Here is a 19,569-nt window from a genome sequence, read left to right as displayed (position 1 = left end):
AATAAAAACAAATACAGATTTAGTAAGGAGAGACTTTATTTGAAAGGGTTATTGTAGGGAGATGGCATTGTTGCAGTATGGGGAACACTCTGACCATAGGTCTGCAAGTATCTCAAGAGCTAGGCCAAAAAAGAATGTTGGGAGTAGGAGGGAGTAAACCCAGACAAAACTGGGTGAGGGGAATTGGGATGCACAGGAGTGCCATGACCAGAGAGCAGAGGAGAGAGAATGTTTCTCCCTGAGACTAGCCTGGTTCTCAGGAGGGGCTGTCTGCTGGATCAGGGTGAGAGTTGGCCAGGATGTGGGAAAAGGAGAGAATCTGTACCAAAGTTGGTTAACAAGCATTTTGTTCCAATGATTCATGGGCAACAGGCAGTTCAGCTAATCATCTATGAAGTGATGAATGGAAGTTTGGAGGATCTGGGTCTGGCCTTATCATAGGTAAATGAGGGGGACATCCATAAGTCTTATCTGACTCACATGGGGAAGGTGACTTCTTTGCACTAAGTTGTTTCCCAAAACACAAAGAGCAGGGGCATTTCTGATTGCTGTTTTCCAGGATCATAGGGCCTGACAGAGCTCAACACCTCATAAATCAGTTTGAATCCAGTACAGACACACCTCCTTTTAGTGTGCTTTGCTTTAGTGTGCTTTGGAATTTTTACAAATTTTTATAAATTGAGGGTTTGTGGCAACCCTGTATCAAGCAAGTGTATTGGCGTAGTTTTTCCAATAGCATCTGCTCACTTCATGTCTGTGTGTCACATTTTGGCAATTCTCACAATATTTCAAACCTTTTCATTATGATTTTTTTTTGTTGTGGTGATCTGTGATCAGTGATCTTTGATGTTACTATTGTTGTTGATTTGGGGTACAACGAAGTGCGCCCATATAAGATTGATAAAGGGAGCGTGTGTCCTGACTGCTCCATTAAATGTCTGTTCCAGATCCCTCCCCCTGTCCTCAGGCCTCCTTATCCCCTGAGACTCAACGGCATTGAAATTAGACCAGTAAGTAATCCTAGGATGGCTTCTAAGTGTTCGAATGAAGGGAGGAGTCCCCCATCTCTCATTCTAAATCAAAAGCTGGAAGTGATCAAGCTCAGTGAGAAAGGCATGTTGAAAGCCAAGATAGGCTGAGCCAGGCCGCTTGCACCAGTTAGTCAAGTTGTAAATGCAAAGGGAAAGTTCTTGAAAGAAATTAAAAGTGCAGGAAGCCTGCATGGCTCAGCAGTTGAGCATCTGCCTTCAGCTCAGGGTGTGATCCCACGGTCCTGGGATCGAGTTCCAAATCAGGCTCCCTGCATGGAGCCTGCTTTTCCCTCTGCCTATGTCTCTGCCTCTCTCTGTGTGTCTCTCATGAATAAATAAATAAAGAAATAAAGAAATAAAGAAATAAATAAAATCTTTAAAAAAAAGGATCTCTAAAAAAAAAAAAGAAATTTTTTTTTTAGAACACACAAATGTTAAAGCAAAACAGCCTTATTGCTGATATGGAGAAAGGTCAGCAATAAAGATCTGGATAGAAGCAATAAAAATCTGGATAGAAGATCAAACCAGCCACAACATTCCCTTAAGCCAAAGCCTAATCTAGAGCAAAGTCCTAACTCTCTTCAATTCTATGAAGGCTGAGAGATGGGGAAGCTGTGGAAGAAAAGTCTGAAGCTAACAGATGTTGGTTCAGGAGGTTTAAGGAAAGAAGCCATCTTAGTAACATAAAAGTGCATGGTGAAGTGGCAAGTGCTGATGATGTAGAGGCTGCAGCAAGTTCTCCAGAGTTCGAACAGAGACAAGGAAGGCATCTGCATTGAACAATAGATTTTTGCTCAACAATAGGACTGTCATAGCTAGAGAGAAGTCAACACCTGGATTCATAGCTGCAAAGAACAGACTGACTCTTGTTAGAGGCTAATGCAGCTGGTGACTTGAAGTTGAAGCCAGTGCTCAATTACCATTCTGGAAATCCTTGAGCCCTTCAGAATTATGCTACATCTACACTACCTGTGATCTACAAATGGGACAAAAAAGCGTGATGCCAGCGCATCTGTTTACAACATGGTTTACCAAGTATTGTAAGCCCACTGTTGAGACTTACAGCTCAGGAAAGAAAAATTCCTTTCAAAGTATGACTTCATTGACAGTGTACCTGGTCATCCAAGAGCTCTGATGGAGGTCGATAATGACATTCATGTTGTGTTCATGCTTGCTAACACAGCATCCATTCTGCAGTCCATGGATCAAGAAGTAATTTTGACTTTCATGCCTTATTATTTAAGAAATACATTTTTTAAATAATTTTATTTATGATAGTCATACAGAGAGAGAGAGAGAGAGAGGCAGAGACATAGGCAGAGGGAGAAGCAGGCTCCATGCACCGGGAGCCTGACGTGGGATTCGATCCCGGGTCTCCAGGATCGCGCCCTGGGCCAAAGGCAGGCGCCAAACTGCTGCGCCACCCAGGGATCCCAAGAAATACATTTTGTAAGGCTAGAGATATCGTAGTGATTCCTCTGATGGATCTGGGCAAAGTCAGTTGAAAACCTTCCAAAAAGGATTCACCATTCTAGATGCCATTCAGAACATTGATAATTCATGGGAAGGGGTCAAAATATCAGCATTAATGGAAGTTTGGAAGTTTGATATATGGATATCAACCCAGATCATGACCTTGAGGGATTCAAGGACTTCAGGGGAGAAAGTCAGTGCAAATGTGGTAGAAAGAGCAGAAGAATCAGAATCAGAAATGAAGCTTGAAGATGGAACCACATTGCTGTAATCTCATGATAAAACTCTCAATGGGTGAGGAGTTACTTCTTATGGATGAGCAAAGAAAGTGGCTTCTTGGGAAAGTGCTTTCTACTCTGGATGAAGATGTTGTAAGGATTGTTGAAATGACAATAGAGGATTTAGAATATTACATAAACTGAGTTGATAAAGCAGCAGCAGGTTGGAGAGGATTGACTCCAATTTTGAAAGAAGTTCTACTGTGTGTAAAATGCTATTAAATAGCATCACATGAAACAGAGAAATTGTTCTCAAAAGGAAGAGTTCATGGATATGGCAAGCTTTATTTTTATCTTATTTTAAGAAATTGCCACAGCAACCACTTGGTCACCACCAAGATTGTCACAAGATTGTCACACCACCCCACTTGGTCACCAACCATCAATATTGAGGCAAGACCCTCCACCAGCAAAAAGATTATAACTTTCTGAAAGCCCAGATTATGGTTATAATTTTTTATCAATAAAGTATTTTTTAATTAATTAATTTATTTTAAGCAGGCTCCACACCCAATAAGGGTATTGAACTCACAAACCTGAGATCAAGAATCCCATGTTCTACTGACTGAACCAACCAGGTACCTCCATAAAGTTATTTTTTAGTTAAGGCATGTGCATTGTTATTTTAGACATGAAGCTATGTTGCATTTAATAGACTACAGGATAGTGTAAACATAACTTTTATATGCACTGGGAAATCAAAATGTTCATTTTACTTGCTTTATTGTGGTTTACTTTATTATAGTGGTCTGGAACTGAACCCACAATATCTCTGAGGTTTGCCGGTATCTACTATATAGCAGGCTCTTCCTAGGAACTTTCTCCAGAGAGAGTTAGGTCCTGGATTCACAAAGCTGGTTAAAGGTACTACCTTCAAAAATATCTCTGCTCAGAAAACAAGGGGTCAAGATCAATGTGTCTCCTTCTTCTCTCACTTAGCATAAGTTTTCAAGATTCACCATTGCTGTGATGTGTATCACTTTTTCCCCTTCTATGTCTGAATAATATTTCACTGTATGGATACACTACATTTTGTTTATCCATTCATCAATTGATAGACATTTGGGTGGATGACACTTTCTTACCTTCCTTTGTACATACCCTGGCTGAGTTTATTTGCTGCATGGAACCGAGGGCCCAGCCTTCATCTCCGCACTGCAGGACGATTCTCTGTGCAGAGAGGGAATATGTTGGCTCCTGATATGACACAAACCTGTCAGGGGAACTGGAAGCTTTCAAATTCATGGCCCGAATATGTCTAGCTGTGCCAAACAACCACGAAGCAGAAGCGCAGGAATGGTGCTTCACAAGTGGGAGGGGCCCTCCATCAACACCTGGCCTCACTGGCAGAGCATATATAACCCAGTTCCAGATCCACTCTTCACTCTCATCTGGTTCTAAGTTAGTTATTTTCAGGTGAATCATACCCTTCCTTGCTGGGCCACAAGAGAACCATTCTGGAGTTGGCTTCCCCATACCTCCCCTCTCTACTTATACAGATAAAGGAGAAGGTGGCTGGTCCAAGATGATGAAGAGGCATGGACTTGGATTTAGACTCTGGCAAAGAGTCAAAGTCCATTCCTACTATCTCTATGACACTAGTATCTCTCCTTTTCAGGTTTCCCATGTGTAAAATGGGAAAGGAAATCTTGACTGTTGACATTTGGAGAATAATTTTGCAAGACAGTACTGATCACCAGTGACATATGGGGTTTCCAGAAAAGGGTCGCACACATTGCACCTAATGTCTCATGATCTTGCTCCTGTCTAGGATCTGGCCTCACCGCTGTAGACTCAGAAGTTGGATTTGTCCAGCTGTAGATCTATTTCTACAGGGCAAAGCCACATTCACTGGACTCTCAAAACCGTTGTACAAGCATATTATTATATTTTAGAAGACCCACAATTCTAACATGCTAACAGGCTGAGATTTGTCATATGGCCCAGATACTTGTGTGTGCTTCAAATGCTACTGTCTCTTCCTCTGGCCAGGCCCAGGTCGTGAACCATGCATACACAGAGGCCAGTTTCCTGAGCATAGATGCACGTGGATATATGAGGAGGAAGGAGATGGAGCAAAAATTAAATGCAATCAGCATTATTTATAGCAGCCAACACATGGAAGCAACCCAAGTATCCATTAATAGCAGAATGGATAAAGAAGATTGGTACATCCACCCCCCCCCATGCATGCTGGAATATTATGCAGCCATAAAAAGGAGTGAAAGCTTGCCATTTGCAACAGCATGGATAGACCTAGAGGGTATCATGCTAAGTGAAATAAATCAGATAGTCAAAGACAAAGACCATATGATTTTACTTATATGTGGAATCTAAAAAAACAAAACAAACAAATAAACAAAACATCAAAAACAGATACAAAAATGCAAAGAAGAAAAGTGGTAGTTGCCAGAGAGGAACGGGCTAGTTGCTGGGCAAAATGGGTGAAGGGGAGTGGAAGGTACAAGCTTCTTCCAGTTATGCAGTGACTAAGTCCACGGGGATGAAAGGAACAGCACAGGATGATATAGTCAGTGGTATTATAACAGTGCTATTATGGGGACAGATGGTAATTGGTGAATACAGCATAATGTATAGACATGTGGAATCACTATATTATGCACCTGAAACTAATGTAACATAGTGTCAACTATAACTTTTAAGAAGTTAAATGCAATCAATGGCAACTAGATGCCTTCATTTCATAGTAGGGATGCCTACTATGAAATTTTGTTTTAAAATTTGTGAAACAAGTTTAGCAAAAATATATTGAGAATAAAAGCCAGAAACTGGTAAAAGCCAAATGAAAAAAATATACAGTCTTCCCCCAAATGTTGATAAGGACCTAGTGCATTCAGGAGACAGGCCCAGGTGAGATGTGTCAGACCTGGCCTGGTCGGGAGAGACTATGCTCGACCCCACACGTGGGATGTGACGCGGTGGCGCCGCTCAGTCCAGATCCACAACAGAGCAAACTACGGGGGAATCTTACAACAGAAGGAACAGGAGTGCCCACACTTTGTCTTAAGGCTGCCACTCTCTCTCGGGCAGTGTTTGAACATACCAGCCATGTAGCCTTCTCTGTTGCACCTTTTCCTACACTTACAGGGCTGGGTAATCTTCATTCTAATTGGAATGATCTTGAAAAGAAGAGAAATTAGGGGTGCCTGGGTAGTTCAGTCGGTTAAATGGTAATTTCAGCTCATGTCATGACCTCAGGGTTCTAGGATCAAGCCCCACCTTGGCTCCCCACTCAAAAGGGCATCTGCTTCAGGATTCTCTCTCCCTCTGCCCCTCCCTCCCCGCAGCTTGTGTGTGCTGTCTCTCTCTCTCTTTCTCAATAAATCTTAAACAAGAGAAATTATCCAAAAATAAGTACTTTCTTATAGCAAAATGGAAGACATTAAAAATCAGACCCCTTCCATCCTGCCTCTCCCTCTAAGGGCAACTACTGTTACCATTTTGGTGTCTTTCCTTTCAAAATCTTTTTTTTTTTTTTTTTTTTTTTACATTCCCACACAGACAGGTATAGAATTAGCTCCCTCCCTTTTTGGAGGGCATAAATTGGATTCTATCTAATGAGCGTTATACTGTAACTTATTTTGCTTCACAAAATATCTTGGAGCAAAATCCATGTTCGTTTATATAGTTCTACCCCGTCTTTTAAAATTGCTGTCATGTTCCATTATAGGGACCATAATTTATGTCCTCATTTTCCCATTCGTGGACATTTAGGTTAGTCATTTCTTTTGTTATTATATACAGTGCTGTAAAGAACATCACTTAGTGTATCTCTGAATATATGTGTTTGTTCTCTGGGACAGATAGTGAGACTTTTTTGGACAAAAGATATGCACATTGAAAATGGGCATCGACTTAAGCTTTCACATTTATAAGCAATGCATGTAAATGCCTGTTTCTCTAACCTTTCTTTTCTTTCTCTCTTTATCTCTTTCTTATTCGAGTATAGTTCACAGTGTTACATTAGTTTAGGTGCACCACTTAGTGATTTGACGAGCTATACACTATATGATGTTCAACACAAATGTAGCTCCTATTTGTCCTGTTACATGACTACTACAATATCGTTGACTGTATTCTTTATGCTATGCTTTTCCTTATTTCCTAACTAAAAGTCTGTATCTCCATCTCCCCTTTACCCATTTGTCCAACCCCTGTCCCCCTCTTCTCTGACAATCATCAGTTTGTTCTCTGTATTTACAGGTCTGATTCTGGTTTTTTTGTTGGTTTATTCATTTGCTCTTTTAGACTTCATTTATCAATAGAATCATTTGGTATTTGTCCAATTTATTTCACTTAGCATAAAACCCTGTAGGTCCAACCATGTCGTCTCAAATGGCATGATCTCATTCTTTTTTACGGTTGAGTCATATTCCTGTATGTGTAAAACATATTTTCCTTATCTATTCATCTACTGATGGACACTTCGGTTATTTCCATTTCTTGGCTATAATAAATGATGCTGTAATAAAATAGAGATGCATGTATCTTTTCGAATTAGTGTTTTTGCTTTCTTTGGGTAAATACCCAATAGTGGGGTTATTGCATCATATGATATTCTTATTTTTAATCTTTTAAGGAACCTCTATATTGTTTCCACAGTGACTGCACCAATTTGCATTTCCATCAACAGTGCATGAGTGTGCTTTATTCTCCATATCCTTGCTAATACTTGTTGTTTTTTTGTCATTTTGACTTTAGCCATTTTAACTGGTGAAAGGTGTATCTCATTGTGGTTTTGATTTGCATTTCCCTGGAGATGAGCGATGTTGAGCATTTTCTCATGTGTCTGTTGGGCATCTGGATGTCTTCTTTGTGAATATGTCTATTCAGTGCCTCTGCCCATTTTTAAATCAGATTGTTTGATTTTATGGTGTTGAGTTTGTCCTTTTGTCTTCTGATGGTGATCATCCTCTTCTTAGGAAGAGTAACACTTCCATTCAGATTGCAGACAGGTCTTATTAGCTTGGAAGTCAAATGTCTTTTCTGATCACTTACATACTGATCCTTGAGTTGATTGTCAGTGTGCTCTCTGATTTCCTGTATTTTCCAATTCTTAGATAGATACCTGACTATATATAGCCCCTGGCTGCTGATAAAAGAGACGCCTGGGGGTGCCTGGGTGGCTCAGTGCCTTCGGCTCAGTGCCTTCGAGCTTCTCACTCAGGAGGGAGCCTGTTTCTCCCTCTGCCTCTCCCCCTGTCGGTGCCCAGTGCTCTCACTCTCTCTCTCCCCCGACCCTCAAATAAATAAATAAATAAATAAATAAATAAATAAATAAATAAACTTAAAAAAAAGAGAGAGAGAGAGAGAGAGACCCCTCAAGGTTTACAGGAAAGACCACATGACACAGCCAATATGAAGATGATTTCTCTCAGGACGCTGGGTGGCTCAGTGGTTGAGCATCTGCCTTTGACTCAGGGCATGATCCTGGGATTCGGGATCAAGTCTCACATTGGGCTCCTTGTGGAGAGCTTCCTTCTCCCTTTGCCTATGTCTCTGCCTCTCTCTCTGTGTCTCTCATCTTTAAAAATCTTTTTTAAAAAGAAGATGATTTCTCATCTTTAGAGCTTTAGAGACATATTAACTGTTACGTGTTTATTTTGCTATGGCTCAACAGGTGATTTTAGGTCTATGTTGCCTTCATTCAGAATTTCAGATACCTATTTTTTGTACTTGTTGGTATAAAACAATTTTTACGAGGTCCATAATATCCTGCAGACTGGGTTGGGTAAACTCTCATCTCAAATTCTGAGAGGTATTTTACATATTATGTCATCTGCTTATTTACATTAAACAATGCATTTAGGGCTTTCTATCTGGTTTCTATTGCAAGCTTCTTTTTTTTAAGATTGGTTTCTATTCAGTGGTTTGGGAGAAGGCCATCATGAGGGAAAAAGTTCCAAGGAAGTAAGAAGTGCAGATGGCTATGAGCCACCATCTTTCATAACCTAGAAGGAACTGGGAAGCTTCTTGTTAATGACTTTTGTCCACTCCGAACCAGGACTTAACATTTTATTACATTTCTAAAACCTAAAACCAGCTCCAAAGTATTAATTTGTAATGAATGAGTCACTGAAGATTTTATGGAGTGATGGAGGTTACACCAAATATGACACAGCAGAGATTAATAGAAAAATTTCCAGTAGATGTCTTACCTTAGCTCTCCCTCCTCAGTTCTTTGGCCACCAACCACTCCTAGACCGTCCCATCATCAGTAATTCTCCTTCCTCTTTTCTTCTTTTTACACAGAGAAGTGTGTCTGTTTTGGCTTCTCTGCCCATTTTCCCATTTAGCAGATAAAGAAACTTCCTTAAGTCCCACTCTCTCCAGAAAACATGGGCAATCATACATAGTATCAGTGTTTTCCTTATTAAGTAATTTCTCCTGGCACTTGAGTTTGAACCCACTTTGTATTGTCTTAATCCCTTGCAGGTGGCGATTCCGGATTTGGTCATGCTCTATCTAAATATCTAGATGAGCTTGGCTTCACGGTATTTGTGGGAGTTCTGGATGAAAAGGGATCAGGAGCAGAGGAATTGCGAAGAACCTGCTCCAAGCGCCTCTCTGTGCTCCAGATGGACATCACCGACCAGCAACAGATAAAAGACGCCCACAGCAAAGTGGTGGAAAAGTTGCAGGACAGAGGTATTACCTTCATCTGTCCATGACCTCAATTGCCACTTACTCTCCTAGCAAATGACCCATACTGATTCCATCCTTTCCTAACCACCACTCTCTAGTCCGTTCTGGCTGCTGATCACATCTTGAGGACACCTGTTGGCTTTGGGCATGTCTGGATCCTTAAAAAATGTCATCAGGGCTCAGTCTCTGTTTCTTGGCTCTGCTTTCTCTCTTGTTGGGTTCATGCTTATCCCTCTTATGAGTGTGACTTCATGGTGTCTTATTCAAGGAGATATTCAATACAGACCCCTCTGGTGAGGCTCAGAGAGGTAGCATTGGCCATACTGAATGATAAAGCAATGGGTTCTAGATATGGAAATACCACGTCAGCAACCAGGGATGTAAGGGTGTGGTGAAAAAACTTTCCAGTGTGTGAGTCCATGCTGTTTTATGGCCAGAATTCTGAAGAGCAATCCTCTTCTGAGACCAAATTGCCAATATACCTTCTGTCTGCTTTCCTTGAAGTTCTCTCAATCTCAGCCTCTCAAATCAAACAGAAAGGAAAGCTGTCAAACAAGAGTTTAAAATCACTGAGAAGGATGTGTCCTAAAGAATCCTCTGGGACCTGTAGACAAACGACAAAACCCCAGATCCTGTAAGATGGCTGGCCCTGCTCTATGTTCCCATGCAGCATATTATTACATAAGTATTAACATATTTTTAATAATTAAGTAACGTTAATTATCTTTAAACTTAATAGTTCCCATAGGCGTAATGGGCTTATTGGCCTGCTTGCCTGCTTAAATTCTAAGCAGAGGCTGGCAAACTTTTTTTTTTTTTTAACATTTTATTTTAAAAGAATTGTGGTTTCACAGGAAGTTGTCAATAAATGTACAGAGAGATCCTGTTCATGCTTTGCCAAGTCACCCTCAATGTTAACATCTTGCATAACCATAATACAATGTCAAAACCAGGAAACTGGCATTGGTATAATCCTCAGAGCTTATTTGGATTTCACCACCTATACATACAAGTGTGTGTGTGTGTAACTTTGTGCAAAGAACCACAATCAAAATACAGAACTGTTCCACCACCACCAAGCTCCCTCATGCTGCATTTTTAATTTTAATTTATTATTTTATAATTTTTTTTTTAAGAGAGAGAGTGCCAGCAGGCATTGGGGGCTAAGGAGGAGGGGCAGAGGGAGAGGGAGAGAGAGAGAATCCTAAGCAGGCTCCAAACCTGGGGCAGCCCAATGTGGGGATCGATCTCATGACTCCTAGATCTCAATCTGAACTGAAATCAAGAGTCAGATGCTCAACTGACTGAACCACCCAGGTGCCCCTCTCATGCTATGTTTTCAGAGTCATATTTCCATCCCTAACCCCTGGCAATCACAAATCTGTTCTCTCTCTAACACTGTCACTTAAAGAACATTATATAGATCTGCCATCTATTTTTGTTCAGCCTTTGAGCTCAGGATGGTTTTTGCGATTTTAAATAGTTAAAACAATCAGAAAAAGAATATTATTTTGAGACAAGTGAAAATTATATGGAATTCAAATGTCAGTGTCCCAAAATCAAGTTTTATTGGAGCTTTGTTCCCATTTTCATTCATTTACAGATGAAGACTGTGGCTGCTCTTAGAGAATAATGGCCGGCAGATTTGAAACAGTAGTGCCTGCAACTAAAATATTCACTATTTGACCTTTCATAGAAAAAGTTTGCTGACCTCCATTCTAGTGCATCCTCAAACTGCTGCCTTGCATGTTGCCTGTCAAAGGTATGCATCAGGCTGACTGAATGAAAACCATCACTTGGAAATGTGAGCACTCTGCACTCATCACCATCCTCATACTAATTGTTGAGCTCTTATTATCAGCTAGGCTATTATCTAACTTAATGCTCCCAGTCATTACTGTGTGTAAATGTCAGACCACCAGCTCAGGTATGTGTGAGAAATGTAATTTTTCTACAACTCAACTCTGTTTCTATTTTGAGCCCTCTTTCTGCCATGTGGCAAAATCCATTTCAGTTTGAGCTTCACCTCATTTCCCCAGGGTAGCATCTAAATTCTTGAGGATGAGACATTTCATCTTCGATCATCAGTGTTTCATGCTGGCCCCTGCTGAGATGTTCAATGCTCTGTCCAGTCCTTGTGCAATTTGGGGCCCACCCACCTCTTTGATGCCATCAAAGGCTGGACCTCCTGCCATTTGTGTCTCTGCTAGCACTGAGGCTCATTCGGCTTCTGTATATACCACAGGTTCTCACTCTGGAGTGTGTCCCAGGGTCACTTGGAGAGCATGTTCTATCACAGATGCTGAGCTTCAGCAACAATTTCTGATCACCAGTTTCTGATCCAACAGGTCTGAAGTGGGGTTCTAGAACTTGCATTTTTTTTTTTTTTGAGAGAGAGAGAGAGAGCACACGTGCAAGAGAGAAGGGGAAGGGCAGAGGGAGAGAGAGAGAATTTTAAGCAGGCTCCATGCCCAGCACGGAGCCCAAAGTGGGGCTCAGTCTCATGACCCTGAGATCATGACCTGACCCAAAATCAAGAGTTGGATACTTAACTGACTGAGCCATCCACTCCTAGAATTTGCATTTCTAATAAGTTCCCATTTGACGCTGCTGGTTCTGGATCACATCTTGAGAATCATTGTTCTAAACCATACCTGAGGCTCAGGGAACTCAGAATCTGCTTCAGGTTTGCCTAACTAAACATACCCCAGGTGGCATTCAGTCACCTCTGTCAGGTAAAGAGGACCTCACCTCTGCTACAGATCCTGCCACCTGAAAAATATCTGGAGTTTTTGTATTACCTCTTTCCCACCATTTAGGGCCATGGTTCCCAAGCTTGCCTGTACACTGGAATCACCTGGGGAATTTTTAAATTCAGTGTCAAGGTCCCTTCTGTCTTCTACCCCAGAATTTCTGATCTAATTGGGTGGGATGTGGCTGGGCTTTGGGAGGTGGGGGTGGGGTTAAAAAGCCCCCAAGTGGTTCTACATGCAGTCAAGATTGAAAACCACTACTTGTGGACAGAGGTTCTCCAAGTGTGGTCCAGACCTGCAGCATCAACATCACCTGGGAACCTGGTAGAAGTGTAGATTCTCAGGCCCCATCCCAAACACCCTAAATGAGACTCTCTGGAGGTGGTGCCCAGTTGTCTGTTTGTACAAGCCCTCCAGTGATTCTGATGTAATCAAATGGATTAGGCTGGTTGAGGTTTAGACTAGGGCTCAGGGACTCTGCAATCTTATTACTTGGCACCTCTCTAGTTTTCCTATTTCTCTGGATTAGGGTATCTTTTCTACTCTAGGGAAAAGGGAAGACAGGCTCATATATCATCCTGCATGGTCCTAAAGATATTACACTGTCTCTACACAGTCCTTTGAAGGAGAAACATGTCATAGGCTCTTATACTCTCTCCCTTGCTGTGTCATCTGTCCCCAGATACAACAAATATCTAGCTGTGTCCAGGAAAGTGCTTTAAGGAAAAGAAAATATCTCCAAAGACCCACTGCTTAACATTTCATATTTACTCTCCATTCAACCCCCCTATAGAAAGTAGTTTTAAGTATTCAAGGAAATTGAGGCCCAAGAGTTTGAGTGATCTGCCTAGATCCCAAATCTCAAAGAGCTTGATTAAGTGTTAAAAATCCTCTTGCTCTTCAGCATCACTGGTTATCAAAGCCATTCCTTTCTGTCCTCAGGATTGTGGGCTGTGGTCAACAATGCTGGGATCATTTGCTTACCAGCCGACGGAGAGCTCATTCCCATGACTGACTACAAAAAATGCATGGCTGTGAACTTCTTCGGGGCTGTGGAGGTCACAAAGGCATTTTTGCCTCTTCTTAGGAAATCGAAGGGCAGGCTGGTAAACATCAGCAGCATGGCAGGTGAGTTGGCCTTTCCCCACAAGTTTGAGCGGTACCTGTTATGCAAGACGTGGCTCGTTGCATTCTTTGTGGGCCAAACAAGAAAACAGGGCTTGCTCTTGCAGGACTGGGTTAGGATTAGTCAAACTGTGTGTTTACCATTGATCTTAATAACATAAAACCCTGCCTTTCAAATCCTTTCACAGTACAAACTGTCACTTCTTAATTCATCTATTCATTTCTGAGGATTTAGCATTTTATGTATCTTCATAAAACATAAGCTTCCTAGATTTGGACAGGAAATCCCTTATAGAGTTACTGGTAATCTGTTTTCAACACTCTTTGAACTGAGCACACTCTGCTGTTCCCTGTGAGATGAGTAGGCAAGTGTCTTCACCACTGGCACTGCCAGAGCTCTATGCCTTGGTTGGTGGCCCACTAGTGTTTTCCCTAAGATCTTTCCCATCATTTTGCAATCTCAAGATAGTTGAGTCAGGTGTGACATTTGATGACTCATCTTTTTCAATTTCAAAGAACAGATAGTCAATAACTTGAGTTCAAGGTTTAACAACCTCCTTTCTATAAACAATGCTAAGGTATACCATATCACTTCCTTTTTTTCTAAGCTGGCATTTTCAAACTGGGGTTTCTTTGATCCTGACTCAGCTATGGGTATGGCCATGGGATTGTCTTTCAGGCCACTGCATGGATGAAAGGGAAGCCAAGGGGGTGGGGGCTTGGACTCCAGGATCCTGCCTTTAAATAGAAGAATACTGCTCTTCACTGTTTGATTAGTTGGTTCCAAAGAAGATTTTCTTTTTTTTAAACAAGGCATCCACTAGTTATTTTGTTTTATTTTACTTCTTTGTTTTTTGAGGAGATGTTCCTCATGTTCACTAGGCAATTATCATTGTCCACCATATTCCCTTTTCTGGCTTTCATTCAGCAACTTCCTTGAACTTAACTGTTATATGAATGTGTGTTACTAAGTTGTTGGTTGGCCTAAGGAAGGAAGGAAGGAAAAGAGGGAGTGAGGAGAAGAAAAAAATGGAAAGAGAGAAGTCTAATGTGGTTAAGAGCAATGATTATTATATTTTAACTTGTATGAGAACACTGAAGTATTTCCAATTTCTTGCTCCTTGCTGAAGCCAACAAATCCTGGGAAAACACATTTGTAATATTTCACCCTTATCTTTCTTCTGAACTTCACCTTCAGAATTTTTACCTCTGTGGACACCTCACCCTTCTCAGTGCCCTAGCATAGCCTGGTACTTCTGAAAAAGTCTCCCATGCTCCTTGCCTCACTCATTCAACAAATATTTACTGAAACAACTGATAATTGCCTGCTTCTTGGCACATTAACAAGAAAATTTTTCTCTTTTCTCTCTTTGTTCTCAACTTGGAGCAGCTCATTCAGAAGGTTTTACTTAATTATCACCAAATATGCATACTACCTGCTGTAGGCCTAGTTTCTGCATGTAGGAGCTCAATGAAGAAATCCAAGTGTGAGAATGAATGAAACATGGATGAATGAATGAAGGAGTGAAGAATTTACAGTACAGAGAGTACCCATTCATACATCTTTGACTTGTCTTCTAAAGCTCTTTTTTTTTTTAGATTTTATATTTATTCAGAGAGAGAGAGAGAGAGATTGTATATACTTGCATGCATGAATGGGGTAGGAGCAGAGGGAGAGGGGCAGAGAGAATCTCAAGCAGACTCCATGCTGAGTGCAGAGCTCAATGCAGGGCTTGATCTCACAACCTGAGATCATGACCTGAACTGAAATCAAGAATGGGATGCTCAACTGACTGCACCACCCAGGTGCTCCTTTAATGCAATTTTTAAGATCTATTTACTTATTTGAGAGAGAGAGAGAATATGAGAATGTGAACCAGGGGAGAGGCAGAGGAAGAGAGAGAGAGAGTCCCAAGTAGACTCTACACTGAGTGCAGAGGCTGACTCAGGGTCCCATCTCACAACCAGAGATCATGACCTGAGCCAAAACCAAGAGTTGGGTGCTCAACCGACTGAGCCACCCAGGTGCCCTCTATAGCTTTTTCTAAGCCAAGACTCACTACTCTCTCCTCATATATTTCCACTGGAGGGAAACCTGAGTGTTAAAATAAATCACATACCTTCACTCTTAGTCTCACCATTGGATGTGCAAATTCTTTACAATGAGCCTTACTATTTCCATTCTATCATCTTACCATCATTGCCAAGTCAACATGTCTGAAACCAGAGTTGTTATCAGCAATTCAAAGCTTGTTCCTCTTTCAGTTCTTCTCCTTGTCTGTTGAATTTCAGAGCTTTGAGCTTTCTTAGATATGTTCCTCCTTCTGCCTTTCCCTCCTTTCTCCCACCCAATCAGTCACCAAGATGTATGGAGTCTTCCCCTATCACATCCAGTGTTTTTTTTTTTTTTTTTTAAGAATTTGTTTTTATTTATTCATGAGAGACACTGAGAAGGAGGCAGACACATAAGCAGAAGGAGACGCAGGCTCCCTGAAGGGAGCCCGATGTGGCACTTGATCCCAGGATCTGGGGATGATGACCTGAGCCCAAGGCAGATGCTCAACCACTGAGCCATTCAGGTGTCCTTATCACATCCAGTTTTAAATCCTTATGTCCCAAAGAAGCTCCAGAAATAAGTTCATTTGTAGGACTCAGAAGCCACCTAAGGTGTTTTATAAAGTTGTTAAAGCAGTAGCAAGAAATCAGAACAGATGGGAAGCATATGTACCTGATAGAGCAGGTGTTTGTAAAAAGAGAGGAGCAAAATTCTTAAATGTTGCTTATAGTTTCCATCAGTGATGAGAAGCAGAGAAATTAAGCAGAAAACAAAATAAGGGCATCCCTAGCATTTGGCTGACAAGAGTCTTACAAAACAATGGAAAAGATTTTGAGCAGGGTGTTAAGGAGCTATAATGTAACACAGGATCAGGAAAGTCAAGCATGTATAAAAGACAATATGTAACCAACCAATCCATAGAAATTAGCATCCAATTTAATGCCAACTTGACGTGTCTCTTGGCAAAGTTAATATAATAGCAATTTTGGAAAATGTGCTTATCTAGGAATTTATCCCTGGTATTTTTCTCATTTTGAAGTAGGGGTCATGGAGAAAGAGAGACAGGCAATCAGTCACTAATGAGTGTTCTCTAAAGGAGCTCATGGTAACCCAATTCACTAGGTTGTCTTGACCCTGGTACCCCTACCATCCTCTGCATGAGAACAATTTCAGTGGGGTAGTTTTATCATGGATGTTTGCATCAGCCAAGAGGAACTGAGCTGGAATTGATAAATCTGTTCCAGTTATCCACTGCTGCATAGCAAATAATCCCAAATAAAGTGTCTCAGGCTGGTGTGAGTAGGTAATTGGTTTGGTAGACAGTATTAGTGAGTGGTCCCTCAAATCAATACACAACCTAATGCCTGAAACCTGGAATATGTGACCTTATCTGGCAAAAGGGGGCCTTGCAAGTGTGATTGAGTTAAAGAGCTAGAAATGCCAAGATTATCCTGCATGATCTAGATGGTTCTGATACAAGAGTCCTTTTAAGAGGAAAGTGAGAGGATTAGAGTCAAAGAGAGATTAGAAGATGGAGGAAGGGACCCAGAGCCAAAGAATTGAGGTGGCTTTGAGAAGCATAAAAAGCCAGGGGAACTGATTCTCCCTTAGAGACTCCAGAAGGAATGCAGCCCTGCTGACACCTTGATTTCAGCTCAGTGAAACCTATGACCTTCCGAACTGTAAGATAAGAAATTGTTATTGTTTAAGCCACTAAGTTTGTGGTACTTTGCCGTTAACAGCAACAGAAAAGTAATACCTCTGGGTCTTCTTTAAAGGTGGATGGAGGTACATCTACCTTTCCTCCTTGTCTTCCTCACATTAGTGGGATTGGGGGGACGATGGTGGTGGTGGAGGGAGAGACTGTAGGGCTGGCCTTCCTTTCTAGTACCCAGCATCAGCTATCCATACCAAGGCTCACTCTGACCCTGGCTTTCCAGGCACTCCTGGAGGATATCTTTTGGCAGTTTTAATTCCCAGACAGATATCCTTCCTAGTAAGATATCAATTCTTTTTCTTTTTTAATTTCAACTTTATCTGGCCAATGTATTCAATTCGAATATTGTGGTAGAAATGCCTGGAGAACTGTTACCATTCGATTCAGCTTAGATAGCAAGGTACCAGTTCCTGTTGCAGTGATAAGTACATGTTTTACAATCCTAATTTGGCTCTTTCTCTATGTCAAACTGTAATTAATTCTGATGAATAAGTTATCAACTGTACCTAATTTCCTATTCCAAACATGTTACTTTCTCTAAACCCTAACACACTTACGCAACCCAGGAACACATGGACAGCTTTTCTCCTCACCATTCATATTGTGCAGAATTAACACTTAGCACCTTATTGCATTCTCCCCAAAAGCAAAGCCAACTTCAGATTAGCTCAGATCTTTAGCATAGGTTTTATTAAAGATTTTGTGCACCTGTCAGAATGGCTAAAATTAACAACACAAGAAACAACAGGTGTTGGTGAGGCTATAGAGAAAGGGGAATCCTCTTGTACTATTGGTAGGAATGAAAACTAGTGTAGCCCCTGTGGAAGTTTGCAGTTTCCTCCAAAAGTTAAAAATAGAGCTACCCTACGATCCAGCAATTCCACTACCACCTATTTACCCAAAGGCTACAAAAATACAGATTCAAAGGGGTATATGCACCTCGATGTTTATAGCAGCATTATCAACAATAGCCAAACTATGGAGAGAACCCAAATATGCATTGACTGATGAATGGATAAAGACAATGGGGTATATACATACAATGGAATATTACTCAGCCATCAGAAAATGAAATCTTGCCATTTGCAACAACGTGGATGAAACTAGAGTGTATTATGCTAAGTGAAATAAGTCAGAGACAAATCCATAGGATTTCATTCATACGTGGAATTTAAGAATCAAAACAGATGAACATATGGGCAAGGGGAAAAGAAAAAAAAGAGAGGGAAACAAGCCATAAAAGACTCTTAACACTTGAGAGCAGACTGAGGGTTGATGGAGGAAGGTGGGTGGGGGATGGACTAGATGGGTGACAGGCATTAAGGAGGGCACTTGTTGGGCAGCCCGGGTGGCTCAGTGGTTTAGCGCCACCTTCAGCCCAGGGCCTGATCCTGGACACCCGGGATGGAGTCCCACATCAGGCTCCCTGCATGGAGCCTGCTTCTCCCCCTGCCTGTCTCTGCCTCTCTCTCTCTCTCTCTCTCTCTCTTTCTCTGTCTCTCATGAATAAATAAATAAAATCTTTAAAAAAAAAAAAAAGGAGGGCACTTGTTGTGATGAGCACTGGGTGTTGTATGCAAGTGATGAATTACTGAATTCCACTCCTGAAACCAATATTACACTGTATGTTAACTAACTAAAATTTAAATTAAAAAAAAGATTTTGTGCAAAGATTGAAGAAAGGGCTATATTCTATACCACAAAACTCATTTTAATGAGAAGTCTTTTAGACGCTTTTTTTCTCCTCCCCAAGGTCTTCAACTGTTAGCCACCTCTCCTCTGGTTAAGATCCCTCTCCCACTGCCGGCTGGACAATCTCCTTGTCTTCCTTTTAGAGTTCATCTGTTTTGTAGCATATATCAGAACTCCATTGCTTTTTAAAGCTGAGTAATTTCCCACTGTACAGACAGACTGCCTTTTCTTTACCCATTCGTCAGTCGATGGACATTGGGTTTCTTTTTTTCACTATTGTAGTAACACTGCAATGAACATTCATGTGCAAGAGTTTGTACACTGAAAATTCTATGTGAGACTTAGCTATTACTATCACTTTCTGTGACCTGAATAAGTCAGTTAAGCTCTTTGCACTTTGATTTTTTTTTTAATCTTCTAAAATAGAGTTAATGAGGATAGTAATTGAACCTACCTCTCAAGACAGTTGTAACCCATAGAACTAACTATAATGCTGGAATACTCAGAACAGTGCCTGGCATGTAGTGGACAGCTAACTGATATTAAAAATTGTTCTGAAGCATTTGTTGGGTACTATCAGATATATGATCCTAATAACCCTGCATAGTATTAGTATCCCCATTTTGCAGCCATGAAAACTGAGGTTCAGGAGAGTTATGTGACCAGCCCTCCAGCTAGAGCTGTGATTTGAATTTTGGCTTCATATTTTGTCTCACTAAGCCACAGTCTCCCTTGCTGATTCAGCTGGTTCAGGTGTTACCACCATGTCAAACACAAC

At 41.1% G+C, this 19,569-nt stretch overlaps 1 protein-coding gene and 1 pseudogene across 4 annotated transcripts in view; both read left to right on the top strand.

Moving 5' to 3' along the window:
* HSD17B2 (hydroxysteroid 17-beta dehydrogenase 2) overlaps window positions 1-19,569 on the top strand; it is an 87,196-nt gene that overhangs the window by 39,812 nt on the left and 27,815 nt on the right. For 3 of the 4 annotated variants that reach the window (XM_038538186.1, XM_038538185.1, XM_038538184.1), the window contains exons 2-3: window positions 9,239-9,451; window positions 13,144-13,329. In XM_038538186.1, the coding sequence (XP_038394114.1) occupies window positions 9,239-9,451; window positions 13,144-13,329 (399 nt within the window). The remainder of the gene's footprint in view (window positions 1-9,238; window positions 9,452-13,143; window positions 13,330-19,569) is intronic. The other variant, XM_038538187.1, reaches the window with a different exon arrangement.
* Window positions 1,026-4,603, top strand: LOC119871976 (annotated as a pseudogene).

This window comes from Canis lupus, chromosome 5, assembly GCF_011100685.1.
Source record: "Canis lupus familiaris isolate Mischka breed German Shepherd chromosome 5, alternate assembly UU_Cfam_GSD_1.0, whole genome shotgun sequence".
Classification (NCBI taxonomy): Eukaryota; Metazoa; Chordata; class Mammalia; order Carnivora; family Canidae; genus Canis; species Canis lupus.
The sequence above is the reverse complement of the archived record's forward strand: the minus strand, read 5'-3'. Positions and strand labels throughout refer to the sequence as shown.